Source organism: Leucopleurus acutus, assembly GCF_964270905.1.
Source record: "Leucopleurus acutus genome assembly, chromosome: 3".
Taxonomy (NCBI): domain Eukaryota; kingdom Metazoa; phylum Chordata; class Mammalia; order Artiodactyla; family Delphinidae; genus Leucopleurus; species Leucopleurus acutus.
The window spans coordinates 110,327,307-110,343,809 of record NC_139145.1 but is presented as its reverse complement, the minus strand read 5'-3'; the positions used below and the strand labels follow the sequence as shown (position 1 = coordinate 110,343,809).

At 34.1% G+C, this 16,503-nt stretch overlaps 1 protein-coding gene across 1 annotated transcript in view; it reads left to right on the top strand.

The window, feature by feature from the left end:
• Window positions 1-16,503, top strand: part of XRCC4 (X-ray repair cross complementing 4) — a 258,879-nt gene that overhangs the window by 101,750 nt on the left and 140,626 nt on the right. The window contains exon 4 of the mRNA XM_082836066.1: window positions 12,011-12,177. Within this exon, the coding sequence (XP_082692192.1) occupies window positions 12,011-12,177 (167 nt within the window). The remainder of the gene's footprint in view (window positions 1-12,010; window positions 12,178-16,503) is intronic.

Sequence of the window (16,503 nt, the reverse complement as noted above, 5' to 3'; positions counted from 1 at the left end):
TCTGTATATCTTCTTTGCAGAAATGTCTGTTTAGGTCTTCTGCCCATTTTTGGATTGCATTGTTGTTTTTTTTGGGTTTTTTTTTTTTTGATATTAAGCTGCATGAGCTGCTTGTATATTTTGGAGATTAATCCTCTGTTGGTTGCTTCATTTGCAAATATTTTCCCCCATTCTGAGGGTTGTCTTTTTGTCTTGTTTATGGTTTCCTTTGCTGTGGAAATGCTTTGAAGTTTCATTAGGTCCCATTTGTTTATTTATTTTTTTATTACCATTTCTCTAGGAGGTGGGTCAAAAAGGATCTTGGTATGATTTATGTCATAGAGTGTTCTGCCTGTGTTTTCCTCTAAGAGTTTTATTGTGTCTGGCCTTACATTTAGGTCTTTAATCCGTTTTGAGATTATTTTTGTGTATGATGTTAGGGAGTGTTTTAATTTCATTTACAGCATTTGCTGTAAAGCTGGTTTGGTGATGCTGAGTTCTCTTAGTTTTTGCTTATCTGTAAAGGTTTTAATTTCTCCGTCAAATCTGAATGAGATGCTTGCTGGGTAGAGTAATCTTGGTTGTAGGTTTTTCCCTCATCACTTTTAATATGTCCTGCCACTCGCTTCTGGCTTGCAGAGTTTCTGCTGAACGATCAGCTGTTAACATTATGGGGATTCCCTTGTATGTTATTTGTTGCTTTTCCCTTGCTGCTTTTAATATTTTTCCTTTGTATTTAATTTTTGATAGTTTGATTAATATGTGTCTTGGTGTGTTTCTGTTTGGGTTTATCCTGTGTGGTACTCTCTGTGCTTCCTGGACTTGATTGACTCTTTCCTTTCCCACATTAGGGGAGTTTTCGACTATAATCTCTTCAAGTATTTTCTCAGACCCTTTGTTTTTCTCTTCTTGTTCTGGGACCCCTAGAATTTGAATGTTGGTGCATTTAATGTTGTCCCAGACGTCTCTGAGACTGACCTTAATTCTTTTCACTCTTTTTTCTTTATTCTGCTCCTTGGCAATTATTTCCACCATTTTATCTTCCAGGTCACTTATCCGTTCTTCTGGCTCAGTTATTCTGTTATTGATTCCTTCTAGAGTATTTTTAATTTTAGTAATTGTGTTGCTCATCACTGCTTGTTTGCTTTTTATTTCTACTAGATCCTTCTTAAAAGTTTCTTGTGTTTTCTATATTCTGTTTCTGAGATTTTGGATTATCTTTACTATCATTACTCTGAATTGTTTTTCAGGCCGTTTGCCTATCTTGTCTTCATTTATTTGGTCATATAGGTTTTTACCTTGCTCCTTCATCCTAAACAAAATTTTTTGTCGTTTCTTTCTTTTTTTTATGGGTGGTGCTGTATTCCTGTCTTACTGGTTGTTTGGCCTGACACATCCAGCACTGGAGTTTGCAGGCAGTTGTATAGAGCTGGCTCTTCGTGCTGAGATGAGGGCCTCCGGGAGGCCTCACTCTGATTGATATTCCCTGCGGTCTGAGGTTCTCAGCCCAGCAGTTTGGACTCGAGCTCCCACCACAGGAGCCTGGGCCCCACCTGTGGCCTGGGAACCAAGATCCCACAAGCTTCATGGCACCGTTAAAAAAAAAAAAAAAAAAAAAAAAAGGAAGGAAAAAAAGGATCAGTACAATATCAAAGAATAAAAAACAAAATAAAATTAGAAAGATAAAAAATAAATTAGAAAAGTAAAACTATAATTGAAACAATTGAAACAAGGTAAGATAAAACCACAACAGGAAAAAGAAAAATAAGGTGGGGGGGGGCGGAGAACAAGCCAGAAGGAGAGATCACTAACAAAGTATAAAAATAAAATAAAATTAGAAAAATGAAAGGTTTATAAAAGAATCAACAACAATGAATCAATAAGGTAAAATGACCCCAATCTAAAAGAGGAAAAAAGAAAGATTAAAAAAAAAGCCTTGGCTATAGGGGCAGAGTTTAGGCAGGGGGTGGAACTAGGCAGGGGCAGGGTTTTGGGTGGCAAAGGACCTACGCGGGTGGAGGGGTGATGGTTGACCGTGGGGTGGGGTCTCTGCTTAGGACCTACACAGAAGGGAAGAGGTGGCGTGTTGAAAGGAGGGCCTTTGGAGTGTGGAGTTCCGAGTTCTGGAGTTCGGAGGTAGGGCCCCGGGTGGGGGTGTGTGGGTGGGGTTTAGGCCCAGCGTTGGAGGGGGTCTCTGAGTGCAGTGGTAGGGCACTGGGTGGGTGGGTGTAGGGGCGGGGCTTGGGCTCTGTGTGGCAGGAGGGAGGCTCCGAGGGCAGAGGATTAGGCCCGGGAGCCTAATAGGCTTCCCGTTGCCTAAGTGGACAGGGAAAGCACAGGCCCCATTCCCTTCCGTTCCTCCGCACCCCTCCCCCACTGTCTCCCCCAGGGTCTCCCCGTTGCCGCTGGACCCCTAACCGTGAGTGGGTCCCGCTGGGTGTAGGAACTCCTTCCCTAACCCAGCCGCCCCTCAGAGGTGCTAGTCCTAGGGGTCCGGCCTTTACTTTTGCTCCCCTTCCCCTCCCTCCCACTCCCTCAGGACCCATTCGGCTGGAGGGAGCCTAGGTGGGCAGAGGATCAGGCCCGGGATCTCAGCAGGTTCCTGGGGGCCCAAGTGGGCAGGGGAAACCTTGCCACGCTCCCTTTTGATCCTCTGACCTCCCAGTTGTTCCCCAATTTCCCCCCTTCGGGTGTGGGATCTCTTCCCCTCCCGCAGCCGACCCTCCAGGGCCTCCAGTCCCGTCCCGCCTCCACTTCTTCTCCCCCTTCACTCCCCCCACACCCCACGTCCTACCCGGGGGCCTACTCTGGGAGTTCTTCCCGTCCCCTTAGATGTCTGTGGTCCCCCACCGGTGCCTGGTAGGTGCCCTAGTTGTGAGGAGGCGCGAATTCCGTGTCCTCCTAGTATGCCATCTTGATTCCGCCAAGATGGAATTTTTTAATCCATAGTTTAAAAAGACAATTATTAAGCTTTGTGAAATTTTTTTGAAAGAAATTCATATACCAAACAAAAAATGGACATATTTTTTCTGGATTCCTATATTTTATCATTTCATTTAAACTAGGATTTTAAAATACTTGGTACTTCTATGGCTTTTTAAAGATCACCCCTTTTGAGTTTACTAGTTTATGATAACTGATTTTAAGGAAATGCAGTTATAGTTAACACAATAAGTATTTATGATTTTCTTTGTTTCCAAAAATTTCTAATGTCAATATAATGCCTTATAACCAGTCAAGCTGTTTCATCAAACATATATAGTTCAGTGCTTTGGGATTGGGAGGTTGGAGGTTGGCTTTAAGTTTCTGTAATTTTTAACTACGAAAGTCCAGGATTCATAATCAGAAAAAAATGTAAGATTCTATTGTTTTCGTTTAATTTTCCTAGAGAACGTTAGAGAGACCTAAGCAGTTGTTACTAAACAGTGTAAACTGGTTTAAATTCAGAAATAAATAGTCCATGATATTTTGTACTATGTCCTATTAAGATATATTTCCTAAGTTTCTCATAATAGATATTTTATCATATTGTAAGTGTTTTTTTTCCCAGTGTTGGCTTGCTTATTGTTTCTATGAGGCCTTAGGAGCTAAGCAACAGCACACAGTGATCCCAGCCCCAGTGAGATTTTTCTCTGTCATAGCCACTCTGGAATGCTACTGTGTTAAAGTAATCAACCGTTTTTAGAAGACAAATCAATTTCAAACTGACTCGAGAGTGGAGTTTTTTGTGCCGTTTCGTATTATTTCTGTTGTGGCTTATTTTTAAAATCCTTCATGCCCAGCCCTTAGATTGTGTTCATGAATGTCTTATAGGATAAGTCATTATTTTGAATACAGTGGTTATAATTGCTTGTTCACGACCCACTTTCAAATAAATGTCAGTATTGGGATTCTAAAATAGAGATTGCTAACTTTCCCAAATACCATATAATCCTTTTGGTATGACCAAGAAATTCAAAATAACAAAAAATAAGACTACTAAGTAGGCAGTTACATTCATATTTCTACCTACACATCATTTGGGAGTCTTATCAGCTACAGTGTAGGGAGTTTGATTTAAAAATAAGCAATTGGTACAGCTACTATGGATATAAGAGTATATACATTCCTCAATAAACTAAAAATGGACCTACCATCTGATTCAGCAATTCTACTCTTGGATGTATTTCCAAAGAAAACGAAAACACTAATTTGAAAAGATATATGCACCCCAGTGTTCACAGCAGCATTATTTACAATAACCAGGATATGGAAGCAATTTAAGTTTCCATCAAGAGATGAATGGGTAAAGGAGATATGGTACACACACACACACACACACACGGGAATATTACTCAGCCATAAAAAGAGTGAATTTTTGCCATTTGCAACACCATGGATGGACTTGGAGGATGTTATGCTTAGTGAAGTAAATCAGACAGAGAAAAACAAATACCAAATGTGTTCACTTAAATGTGGAATTTAAGAAATAAAACAGATGAATGAATGTAACAAAACAGAAACAGACTCACAGATACAGATAACAAACTAGTGGTTGCCAGTGGAGAGAGGGATTGAGGGAAGGAGCAAGATAGGAGATGGGATTAAGAGATGCAAACTACTAGGTATAAAATAAATAAGATACAAGGATATAATGTACAGCACAGGGAATACAGTCAATATTTTATAATAACTTTAAGTGGAGTATAATCTGTAAAAATATCAAATCACTATGTTATACATCTGAAACTAATATGACATTGTAAATCAACTATACTTCAATAAAATTTTTTAAAAATGAAAACAGAAACAAAAAATTAACAATGAGAAACTTAACCAAAGGATATAAAAAAACCTCTTGATTAGATAAAGAAATACAGTGGTCCTGAATGGAGAAATTACACTGTAATTCATGTTGGAAATAAGTTAACTCCTTATAAAATAACTTGAAAATGAGTGTAATTCCAAACCAGATTCCTAGTATATTTTTTATGCTTCTTTGTTTGTTTTTAGTTTGTCTGAAATTCTGATATGTGTCACTTTTGCCATAATCTCTTGGTTAGAAGCAAGTCAGAGACCTGCCCACACTCAAGGAGAGGGAATTACATGGGGTCTGAGTACCAGGAGGTTGGGATAATTGGGGGCAATCTTAGAGGAAATGCTGAGTACTCTGTAAGCACTTGTTTTCCTGCCTGTAATCTTCTGATGGCTTTTTGTTAGAATAAGTTCTGAACTTGTTACTGTGGCCTACAAAATCCTATATGATCTACTCTCCTGTCTACCTTTCCAATCTCATCTCTGTTCTCTACCTCAGTTTTTGCAAGGACTTGTTCCCTGACCACTATATCTAAGCATACTCTGCCCTCTAATAGCTATCTTATGACTCATTTTATTTTCTTCATTGAATTTACAACTGTGTGAAATTATTATTTGATCATTTGGCATCATCAACCTCCTCTACTAAGCTATAAGGTCCAAGAGAGTGGACACATTGTTTTTCTTGTTCACAACAGTATCTCCAATGCTTAACATATAGTACATACTCAGAAAGTCTGATAAATGAATACATTCTATGTTTACCCATGTAAGAATGGGAATACTAATTTGAGTAATATGTAGCCCCTATCCCTTTGCAGCTTTCAGACTAGTATGAGAAAAAAAAGTTAATATTGTAATGCTATGATAATTGTCCATGTTCACCCACTAGACTACCCAAGTGTAACTGAATGAATGTCTAACGGAAAGTACAGACAGGAGTTAGTTTAGTAGTGAGAGGGATGGACAATGAATTCTGTCTTAGCATTTGAAGTTTCAGGTCTGTATAGGACATACTGGTGACATTACTCCAAAAATGAGTTAAATGTTTATAGAAGTCTGGACTTTAGGAGAGGTACCACCTGTAGATACACGTTTGGCAGTTTTCAGCTTATCTGTAGTAATGGAAGCTGTGATTGTGGATAACCCTAAAACTCTACAGAGAAAAAAGAGAAGTAGGTCAAGGGACCATTCCAAGAAATATTACCATTTAGGCTATAAGTGGAAGACAGAGAAGCATACTATGAAGATATGATTAGATGAGTATTATGAGATCTAGTAGAGTGTCAGGAAATCCAAGGCAATATTTCTTTTTCTAATATCAAAATTAAAGTAACAGACAAATAATAGGTAACCCCTGCCTTCTACCTACCCCACTACCCCCAATTCAGTTAACTGTGGGAAAAGCCTTTTAGTTGATTCTAAATCCATGTATAGTAAAAATTTTCATTGTTAATTATAACTCCTAATTAGACCAGATAAGTCTTCTAGTTTTTACTATATTTTCCTGAACCAAAAGGCTCATCATCTCTATTTCAAGACATAATGGAATGAACATTTACAGTCATTCAAAGTAAAAGTAACTTCTGAGATAGTCTTATCACATGGACCTTTGGGCGTTTCATTCTCAAGGATTCTCTGACTCCCACCAATGAATTTTGCAATTATGAATACCAAATAATTCTTAGATGGTACTTAATATATTAAAGCATATAGCATGTCCTTAAAATCTAATAATTTTTAGCCCTATAATTAGAGCTCAGTGTATTTTCACTTTTAGATGATTGCATTTTAATTGTAAGAACCTATAGGATCTACAGATCTACAACTCTGCATATGCAGAGCCTTGTTTGATCATATAATCATCTTGAGATATTTAAACATTTTTAAATAAGCTTTAAGAAATTTGGTCAAGAAAATAGTTGGAAAGGTGAGATTAATAGCCTCACAATAAAGCTCTCTTATCTGCTTAGAAAGTCCTTATCAGTATTCTTTTCTCAGTTCTAGCTACCTTGGAAGTTAAATGTGACCAGTTGTCAACCTAGGTATGTCACTGTTTTAGAAGATTCATTTTTAATGTTTTTTATTTAAATCTAAAATAACATTTCAGCAGGTCACAAAACCAAAGAGTTCATGATACTAAGACCTTAGTAAGAAATAGTTGATTCAGAATACTTACAGTTGATGATTAACATAACTAGGCCAAAGTAATACAGTTTAGTTTCTTTTTTACTACATAACTTGACTGATTTCCTTTATTACTAGAATTTTACAACTATGTATTACAACAATGGTATATTTATAACTATGTATTTGTCTACAATAAACAAAATATCCTGTATTACAAACTATAATGAATAGGCTTTACTTTTTTAGTGTATACATATCTAGGCACAGCTAAACTTTTTTTTTAATACTAATAAATTTAAAAACACATACTGAAAAGAACGGAGTTCCTGTCTGACCATTATTGCCTAGGAATCACATCAAGATATCTTTATTCCTCCTTTTCCTTTAGCTTTACATCTTGGTTCCCAGGACAGTAACAAATATTAATTTTATAAGGTTATTTAGACTACTTTGATAACGTATCAAAATGCAGCTCTTTAGTTGATATATTCTAAGCAGAGTATCAACTCACACCTTGATAATCCTCCTATCCCCAGAAACATGTGGAATGACCATAAACAATTCCCCTGGAATTAGTGTTTATTTAGTGTATTTTACCAATACTATATATTCTCTTTTATCTGTTTGGCCACTCCAAAGAACCTGATAACTGAGTACATATATAACTTTATACATTCTTTAAAAAAAAAGTATCTTTTTAGGTTTTATTAAACTTATGTATTATCACAGTATTGAGAGCTATTATGCAATATTTAAACCATGCCCTTTTGGTTGAAATTATACTATTCAATAAAATAAAACTGTTACATCCTTAAACAGATTAAAATATTTCTTAATTTGTATTCAGAGAATCACTGTCCCAATTATTTCCTTTACCCTGCCACATTATAATTGTATTCTCTTATTAATAAGGATCATTGCAATTTTAAAAAATTCAAGTCTTTATTGAGCACTTAATATATGTCTAGAACTGTATAAGACACTGTGGAGACTAAGGAAGACATAATATAGGGTCTCTGACCTCAAAGAGCTAGAAATTTAAAGGAAAAGACTGCATTTCTGAAACAAGAGAAAAATATAGGGAGGATGAAACTGAGTGAAAAATTGTGTGAGACAAACTCTGAAGTATCAAGAACAGAGAAGCCAATGTAGGCTAAAGTAGTTTTAAGAGAATTTGTTCTGGACTTTGAAGTGATGAGTAAGGGGGTGTGGCATTTAATCTTGGATTTAAAGAATTGACAGATAGGCATCCAGAATAAAAGCCTGGCTAAAGAAAATGGATAAGTTTTCTGAAATTGAGAATTTTTAATGCAGATCAGATCAAAGATGCTATCTGTTTTGCTAGCTAAAATAATGACAGTTTAGAGTCAACTAGTGCAACCTACTATGATTACCAGTATTTAAGAAGTTAATTGTTTTCAACTTTTTTTTACATGGAAAAATAAAAACATAGCTTAAAATCTTAGATTATAGACTGAATGAGATGCTTAGTATAGGTTTGTGTACACTGAATTCTCCATACGATCTTGAGAACTAACTACAAAAGAGAAATTTATTTTTGCCCATGCCTCTAAAGAAGAGATATACTTTCAAAATGTCTTTAATTTGTGGTTTCTGACTCTGGTGTACCATTTGAAGTCCTGATTTCATATTGCAGATTATTTTGAAATTACAGAACTAATAAAGAACATCTGTGTTAATAGCCTTACATGTCCAACAAAAAACTAAAGCAAAAGATTTTTAAATTGACAAAAACATACAGTGTAACTTTTGTTGGAATTTGCTAGTTTTAAAAACAATACTTTTCTAAAGTTGCCACTTCATTTGAGGGATGGTATAAAGATGGGCTGAATATAGAGTTAGAGCACAGAAATATTTTATGCTTCTCAATTCATTAGGCCTGATTTGAGGCCCTTCTCTAAGTCCAGTTCACATGGGCGTGTGGTCCCTTGCATCTATGAGGTAGACAGGCTGGAACAGAGGTAGTGAGAGTGGAAGGGTGCTTCCTGCCTTGGCTCTGAACCATGTGTATACAGACAGGATGGTCCAGCAGACTCACTCTCTCATACATTCCAGAATTTTTCTACAAAATAAGCAGAATATCTCAAGTAAAATATTTTTCTTGGATTGAGTTTTAAATACTTCTTGATTATTTTTATTGTTTGGAATAACAGATGTTCACGCCTGTTAAAGGACCCCAAACTAGTGAATATAATTAGAAAAAATAGAAACTGAAAAATACTTGCCTACTCTTAAGAAGAAATGACATTTTAAGTTTATTCTATACTAAATAGCCAAGAAGAAATTTAAGAATTCTCTTTTGGAATTTTGGATGTAAGGATTTGAATGATATTTTGAAAAAAGTTTCTTGTCATTAGTGATTTAAAATTGTTCCCTTTTTCTTTTGCCATCTAAAATGGAATGTTAGGAGGCTAGACTTGTGTTTATCTGTGCATTTGTATTTTACTGATTACTGTATTCAGGATCAGCGTGTGATCCTGAATATCACACTTTGAAATGGATAATGGATCATTATCCATTTGGCATTTTTGAAACTTCCAAGTGATGAAAAACTCTTTTCCTTCTAAAAATGTCCATCTTAGTCAAAGCTTCCTGACAATTGTGATAATGCGAGAATACAAAATCACAGTGTGGGTTTATGTTTTACTGATAATGTAATCTATTGTCTAAAAATAAAATAAGCTTAATTTTTCTTCTGTTCTGTATCGACTCAAAGAAGTAATATTCTACAGCTAATCTTAATTTTTGTATGTTTGTTTGCATAAGAGAAGCTTTAAAAGGTTAGTGCTCAAATTTACTTTCAATTTATATATTCTTTACATAGATAAAACTTTCCTATTTAAACTTATATACTTGTTAAACGGACTCATTATATGCACTTATATGCAAATGTTTTTGGCCATTTGATTCTAAGTATAAGAGAAATAAATCAGATGTGACAAATAGTCTGAAATAATTTCAAAATTCTTAGAATTTTTCCAAGTCTTTTTTGGGTAAAGGTTTAATAATAATAATTATACTATTTTAAAATAATAATTTTACTATTAAAATTAGAATTAAGCTCTAATTTAGGTTTTATATATCTATCTACACAACTGGATATACTCATTGAAATATTGAAATAAAGGACAATTTTTCTTAATCTGATTCCCATTCTTTTGTTAAGAAAGAGAAAGAGGTGAGATAAAACAGATAAAACAAATTAAAGGATTAAGAAGAAATTGTGACCTCCTCGGATTTCAAAAAAAAATACACAAATACATACTCAATTTCTTTGTGACTAAACCAGTACTATTCAGTCCTCTAAAGTGTGCCTATAATACAAGAATATAAATATCCTTTGTTTTCCTTTACATTTTAAGCAAGTATATATAAATGTTTTTTAACACCTAGGAATTGTCAGTGTTTAGGTCTTTTCACAGGGTTTCTAAAATATTAAGTAAAATATCTACCTGTGTTTTCGATCTGAAAATTTAAAATAAATTGGTAAACATAATTCATCCAGAAAAGTTTACTTTGTGGGGTTAAACAACTAAATGATTCTAAATTATAGGAATTAACTGAAATGTTTTATAAATTGCCACTCAGATTGCAAACATTGGATTTTTACTGTAGTGACTTTTAGTTTTATTTGTAAATTGACTAACAGTGATTTGTCTCAGAATTATCAATCACTATTAAATATTTCTCAATCTGTATGTAACATATTTATAGAAATACTCCTTTACAAGCAAGACACTTTAGAAATATTCCTATTAGTGAATGCCGTAATAGAAATTACTGATCCAGGAGACAAACAACAACACAAAACCAAAAAACCCCTTTTGTACCCTCAATTTTGCCACCTACTTAATGCCTTTAAAATCTCTCTTCAGAATTATGTGTAGGTTCTGAACCTAATTCTTCCTCTTACTTGTTTGTTTAGCATACTCATTTATGTCAGGAAACAGTGTAACAGGATAGTATAGTAGGATCTTGATTTTATTCCTTCAGTATATTAGATAACTACTCTGAATCTCACTTTACAAATCTATAAAATGGATATAATAGTTCCATTTTGGTGATGATTAGATTAATTTGTATTTGTGCTATGCTTGAGTTATACTTCAATTGTAAGGTATGGTGGCTATATAATTATAATTGTCATTTAAAAGCTTATTTTAGTTACAATAATTCTAATTTTAATAGTAAGGATATTATAGTTATTAGTAAATCATTGTGTTTCAGTATCTTTATCTACCAAATGAGGAGAGCCTGTGTTCCTTTCAGAATTCCTTAACTATAATAAAATTTTATTACAGGGTTTTATTTTGTAGTGCCCTCTAACAGAGGAATTAAGATATTTTTATGTCTTACCTTTATGCAAAAGTACTCAAGTTTGACATGTGACATTATTATTTATAATTTATAGTAATAAATTGTTGGTTTTTGATAAACCTGGTAACAGTCATTACTCCTTTATCTGTTTTTTAAAACCCTATATTTTTCTTAGGTATTACAAAAATTTTTCTCTTTCTTCACAGGTAGCTTCTGTCAGTTATTTGATTTTACTATCAGTACTAACAGAAACCAGAGTTGAGAATCTTCATGTAGGGACTTCCCTGGCAGTCCAGTGGTTAAGACTCTGCGCTTCCACTGCAGGGGGCACGGGTTTGATCCCTGGTCAGGGAACTAAGATCCTGCATGCATGCCACATGGCCACAAAAAAAAAAAAAAGAGTCTTCATGTATAATTTCTTTCCTTATTCTGAGCACAGTGACTTAAATTAGGTAGTAGCAAACAGATGGTAGTATGCTTATATGGTATTTATGTTGTTTTCTTTTCTGCTAGGAGGTGGGAGAATGACTTACCACTTAAAAAGCATTATTCTTAGGTTATATGTTGATTTATCTGATAAGCTTTAGTAAGAAAGTAGGAAGTTGCCCAGTAATTTTGTTCATTGTATTTATATCTGGTAAATGAGCTATATTTAAATCTTAAACTTTTTTCCCCTCATCCCCTCAGAAGAAAATATGTGTATTTAAAACTGGGCCACTCAATCTTGATATTCTCCCCCAAAGCTAATCATGTTTTCCTTTCATCCTAGTTCAGACTTGGTTCCTTCAACCTAGAGAAAGTTGCAAACCCAGCTGAGGTCATTAGAGAACTTATTTGTCGTTGCCTGGACACCATTGCAGAAAACCAAGCCAAAAATGAGCACCTACAGAAAGAAAATGAAAGGCTTCTGAGAGACTGGAATGATGTCCAAGGACGGTGTGTGCATAATGTGCTTGTATCATAAAAACACTAAGCTCTTTATATCATTGTAGCTATAAGTTAATGATTTATACATTTATAATATATGTAGACTAGCATATATTTAAAATGAAATCTGTCATTAATTGTACCTTTACTTAATGTGATTGAACTAAATTATTGGTCATTATTGTACATTATATGAGTACATTAACACTTTTAGGTCCTTAGTATTTGGTGGCCCCGGCAAACTAATAACAATAAAGAGTAATTGGACAATGAGAATCAGAACTCATTAATATTAATCAAAGTTTAGGAAGTTGATGTTTATAAGCATTAATTGACTTCAAATTATAAGATTAATAATGAATAAAAAAGACATGAAATATAAATAAGCATAGTTGATTCCTTATTTGGAATCTTTTTATGAATGGCATCTATTTCAGGTGAAGTTTGTGTTTTGGTTCCTAATAAAGACTTATTTTTGCTGATTGATTGAAAATTCATACTATCAGCATTTTAAAAAGAAGTAATTGTTACTACTGAATAAGACATTGAAAAGCCTTTATTTTCCTGATTTTGCTCCTTATCTTTTAAACGATGAAGAAGAAAGTGACCTATCTTCTCAATTATGCATTTTTCTCAACTATATCATAACCTAGACTGCTCCAGGGTGTAGCCTGTATTACTCTATTATGTAAAAGATGTTTGAAGGAAATAAAATATATGTTGTGAATATTTGTATCTCTATAAAGATATATTAATATAATATGCATGCATTTGTATATATATACATTGCAGCATTTGAAATAATTATGTAGAATATATAAAATAATAATAATTATTATTACATCCAGTATGTAAAGTAGATTTTTTATCTTTCATTCAAACCAGTTGCTCTAAAACATAAGAACATTTATCCATTTTAGGATCTTTTTAGGGCACTCACTAAGATTGTTCTTTATGGACATTAGTAAGTATATGGGAGAGTGCATGAAAAACGTGAAGGGTTTTTTCATCATCAATATATGTATGTGAAAATGAGGTTGACTAGAGGATATTGTTTCTATACATTTACTTATATTTATTAATTAATGCAAGGCATCAACTTAACACCTATCACCTAAAACTTGGTTCTATTTGGCTCTCATTTATTATATTAATAAAATATCTTGTTTTCTTTTAGTTCTGAATTAATTTTTATCTCCAATTATATAAAGTAATTAGACCAAATCAAAATTATATAAATGTTAGGAAACCATACAGAAAAATAATTTAACATTTCTCTTTCTCTTTAAAATTCATGTTCTTATGAATTAATACCAAATATTTGTTCTAGAAAGCATGTTTTGGGGCTCATATCAGTAGTTTGAGTATGTTTTTCTATTTTTATATACAAAATAAATCAAATGAAATGAGACGTACCCTGGTCGTGATAAGCCATTATATTAAAAACTCAAAATACCCTCAGGATGATCGGAAATTTGATTCACAAATTGCCCACAAAAATGCAGACTGGGTACTTGGTACTTGAGCAGATTGCTTTAAAATGTCTGCAAGAGGTTGAAAGAGGTATTATCTCATCAGTATTCAACACCACTGCCATAGGATGGAAAGCAGCAGGGAACAAAGATGAGACAGTGGAGACAAATATACCTTGTGCTGTAAAACAGCGTATGAGGGTATATATAATATGTGCCCCACGGATGCTTGATTTGCTGTTTCAGAATTACCCAGAAAATTCTTTTGTGTTATTGTGGCAAAAAGTTACCTATTTGATCAAAAGCATAGCCATGTAGCTTATCACCAGTCTTATTATGCTCCAGCTATTCTTTTTTTTTTTGTAAATACTGGATCACATATCTTCTTCAGGAATTGAAGATGTGTGCCCTTGGAGTGGCCCTTCAAACAGAGGAAACAAAGTCCACTCCAGAGAATTCTAGGCTCTTGGTTGTATTCTAGATGTTGGATTAGTAGATTTATCTAATTTCCAAATTTGGTTTTCTTTCCTATCATACAGAAAGTGGCCATTTTAAAGAGCTGTAAATGGCCAAGCAGTATTTCCTGAAGTGTTCCCTCTCCAGAGCCTTAGTACACTGGGAAATGAGCAAAGGATTTACAGCTCCTGCTTCCATAAGGCAGTAGTACTGATCAAGAGTCTTTAGAGAGATTAGAAATAGGATACAAACATACTGAGTTAGGTAACTGACCACATAGATAGTAGAGTTGAGGTCTTCTCCTTAGGCCTGGTCACAGTTCAGTTTCCGTGCTGCTTCTGATTAGTCTTACATCAGTGTCCATTCATGATCCAATCATTTCTTCCTTATCGTTTTTCAAGACTATGTGTGCCTGGGAGAGTGGGGGTGTGGGTCACAAAATAGGTGCTGAGAATTCCCTTAGAAGCTATAGTAGATAGGTCTGAAATATATTTAATACACAATAGGATATTATATGAGCAAAAAGCAATCATATACATGGTGCTTATACCATGGAAAATGTTTATGATGTGTTGAGGCAAAATGTGAATTTCCAAAAATATGAAGAGTGTCTCATTTTTTTTGTAAAATATGTCTTCAGATAGAGAGTATCTAGAAAGAGAAAATTAAATGATAATAGTGTGTGTCTGGAATTGTGAATTAAATTTTCCTTTACTTCTTTGGAGTATTTTTTGCATATATTTTTGTATTTAAATATGTATCATTATTATAATCAGAGCCAAATCTAAAGCTGTTTCCATTTGGGATGACAGTGGAGAATAAATAAGGTTTGAGTAAGGAGTGAGGAATTACAGTAAGAGTAAAAAGAATGAGCTTTAACGTGTAGACTTTTAACATATATATTTGCTGTTATTCTTTTATTTGCTATTTAATAATTGCAGTCTTAGCTCCATTTTAAACAAGTGACATTACTGGATTAATTTAATTCTGTATAGTTTAGATAAAGGAGAAGACATTAGAAATATTGTATGTAAATCCTTAGGTCATTAGCTATATTTATTTCACTGGTTTTTCCTATTTAGTTTCAAATAACAACTCTCAAGTTCCACGTTACTGAATAGGTCTTTTGTTTGCACTCAGACATCAAGTTAGAAACTCTCTAGCTTTACTCTGAGTTATAGTTATTAAACCTATAATTGAAGGCAGTTTTCAGCATTTTGAATTGGGTTGACACTCATGGAATCATTAGAATAGAAGAGACCTTGAAAGCTCTTCTACTTCATCTCTCTGCCTTCAAGCTAGGATCACATTATAGCCAGATGAATTTAGTCCAATTTTTAAAGACCTCAAGAGATATCTTCAACTCCTGTTGGTAGCCCATTACATTGTTTAAGAACAGTCACAGGCAGAAAATTCTTCCTTCCATCTATTGGTAATCTGAGTCCTTCATGGTGTACTGAAGGCCATTTCCTCTTGTTCTGTCATCAGAAAGGATGAGGAACAGCTGTTTACCATCTTCTTCAGTACTTAGAGGCTTATTAAATCTCTTTACCACTGCTTGCTTTTCCATTTCTTTTTAGCATTCTTTGTCCTCTGAACTCTGTGAAGATTTTCTTTTGCTGCACAACCCTGACCTGGATATAAATTTGATCAGAGCTGTAAATACAAGGATTACTGCACTGTTTCTAAGTACCACATGTTCACATTTACATATCTGTTGTTTTATTTTGGGTTATCATTTACTCTTTTATTTTGGATGTTATTTCTCCATGAAATTACCTTGTTTCTGCTCTCATTTTTGTTGTTTTATTTTTGAGATTTATTCTTAAATTCTTTGTTTTCCCATCCAGAAATATTTGAATATTCAGTGTTTTCCATATTTAGTTTTTACTCTTTTAGTTTAGTTTTTTTTTTTTTTTTTAAGTACTGTCATTTGGTCTGAGTTCCTAGATACCTCAGTCCTAGGCTGCTAATTAAACTTTATTGTTCTGTTGTCCCAGTCACTGTTAAAAGGATAAAGCATCATTAGGCCTTTCCTGTTTGATGTTATTTATGGTTTCATCAGGTTTGAGCTTTGCTTTAGAGATGATCCTTGGACTAGCTGTGGTCTGATCTGGTTGTATGTGAGTTCTCCTTTAGTATGGCTAAACTTAGCAATGAATCCCGTATGTCTCACTAACTAATACCTGTTCAGTTCTTGACGTGGAGGATTGGCAGGAGGCAAGTATCAATAATATGGAAGGCATAGTAACATCATAATGCTGTAAGGGAGGAATGACATTACAAATGTGATGGGAGGATGGTATGTACCTGTTAGTTACTGAATATTAAATAAAAAGATAGAGTTCTCTGAATTTGTTAATCATTAATAATCAAGAGTAAATTCATATCCTGAAACTATTCACAA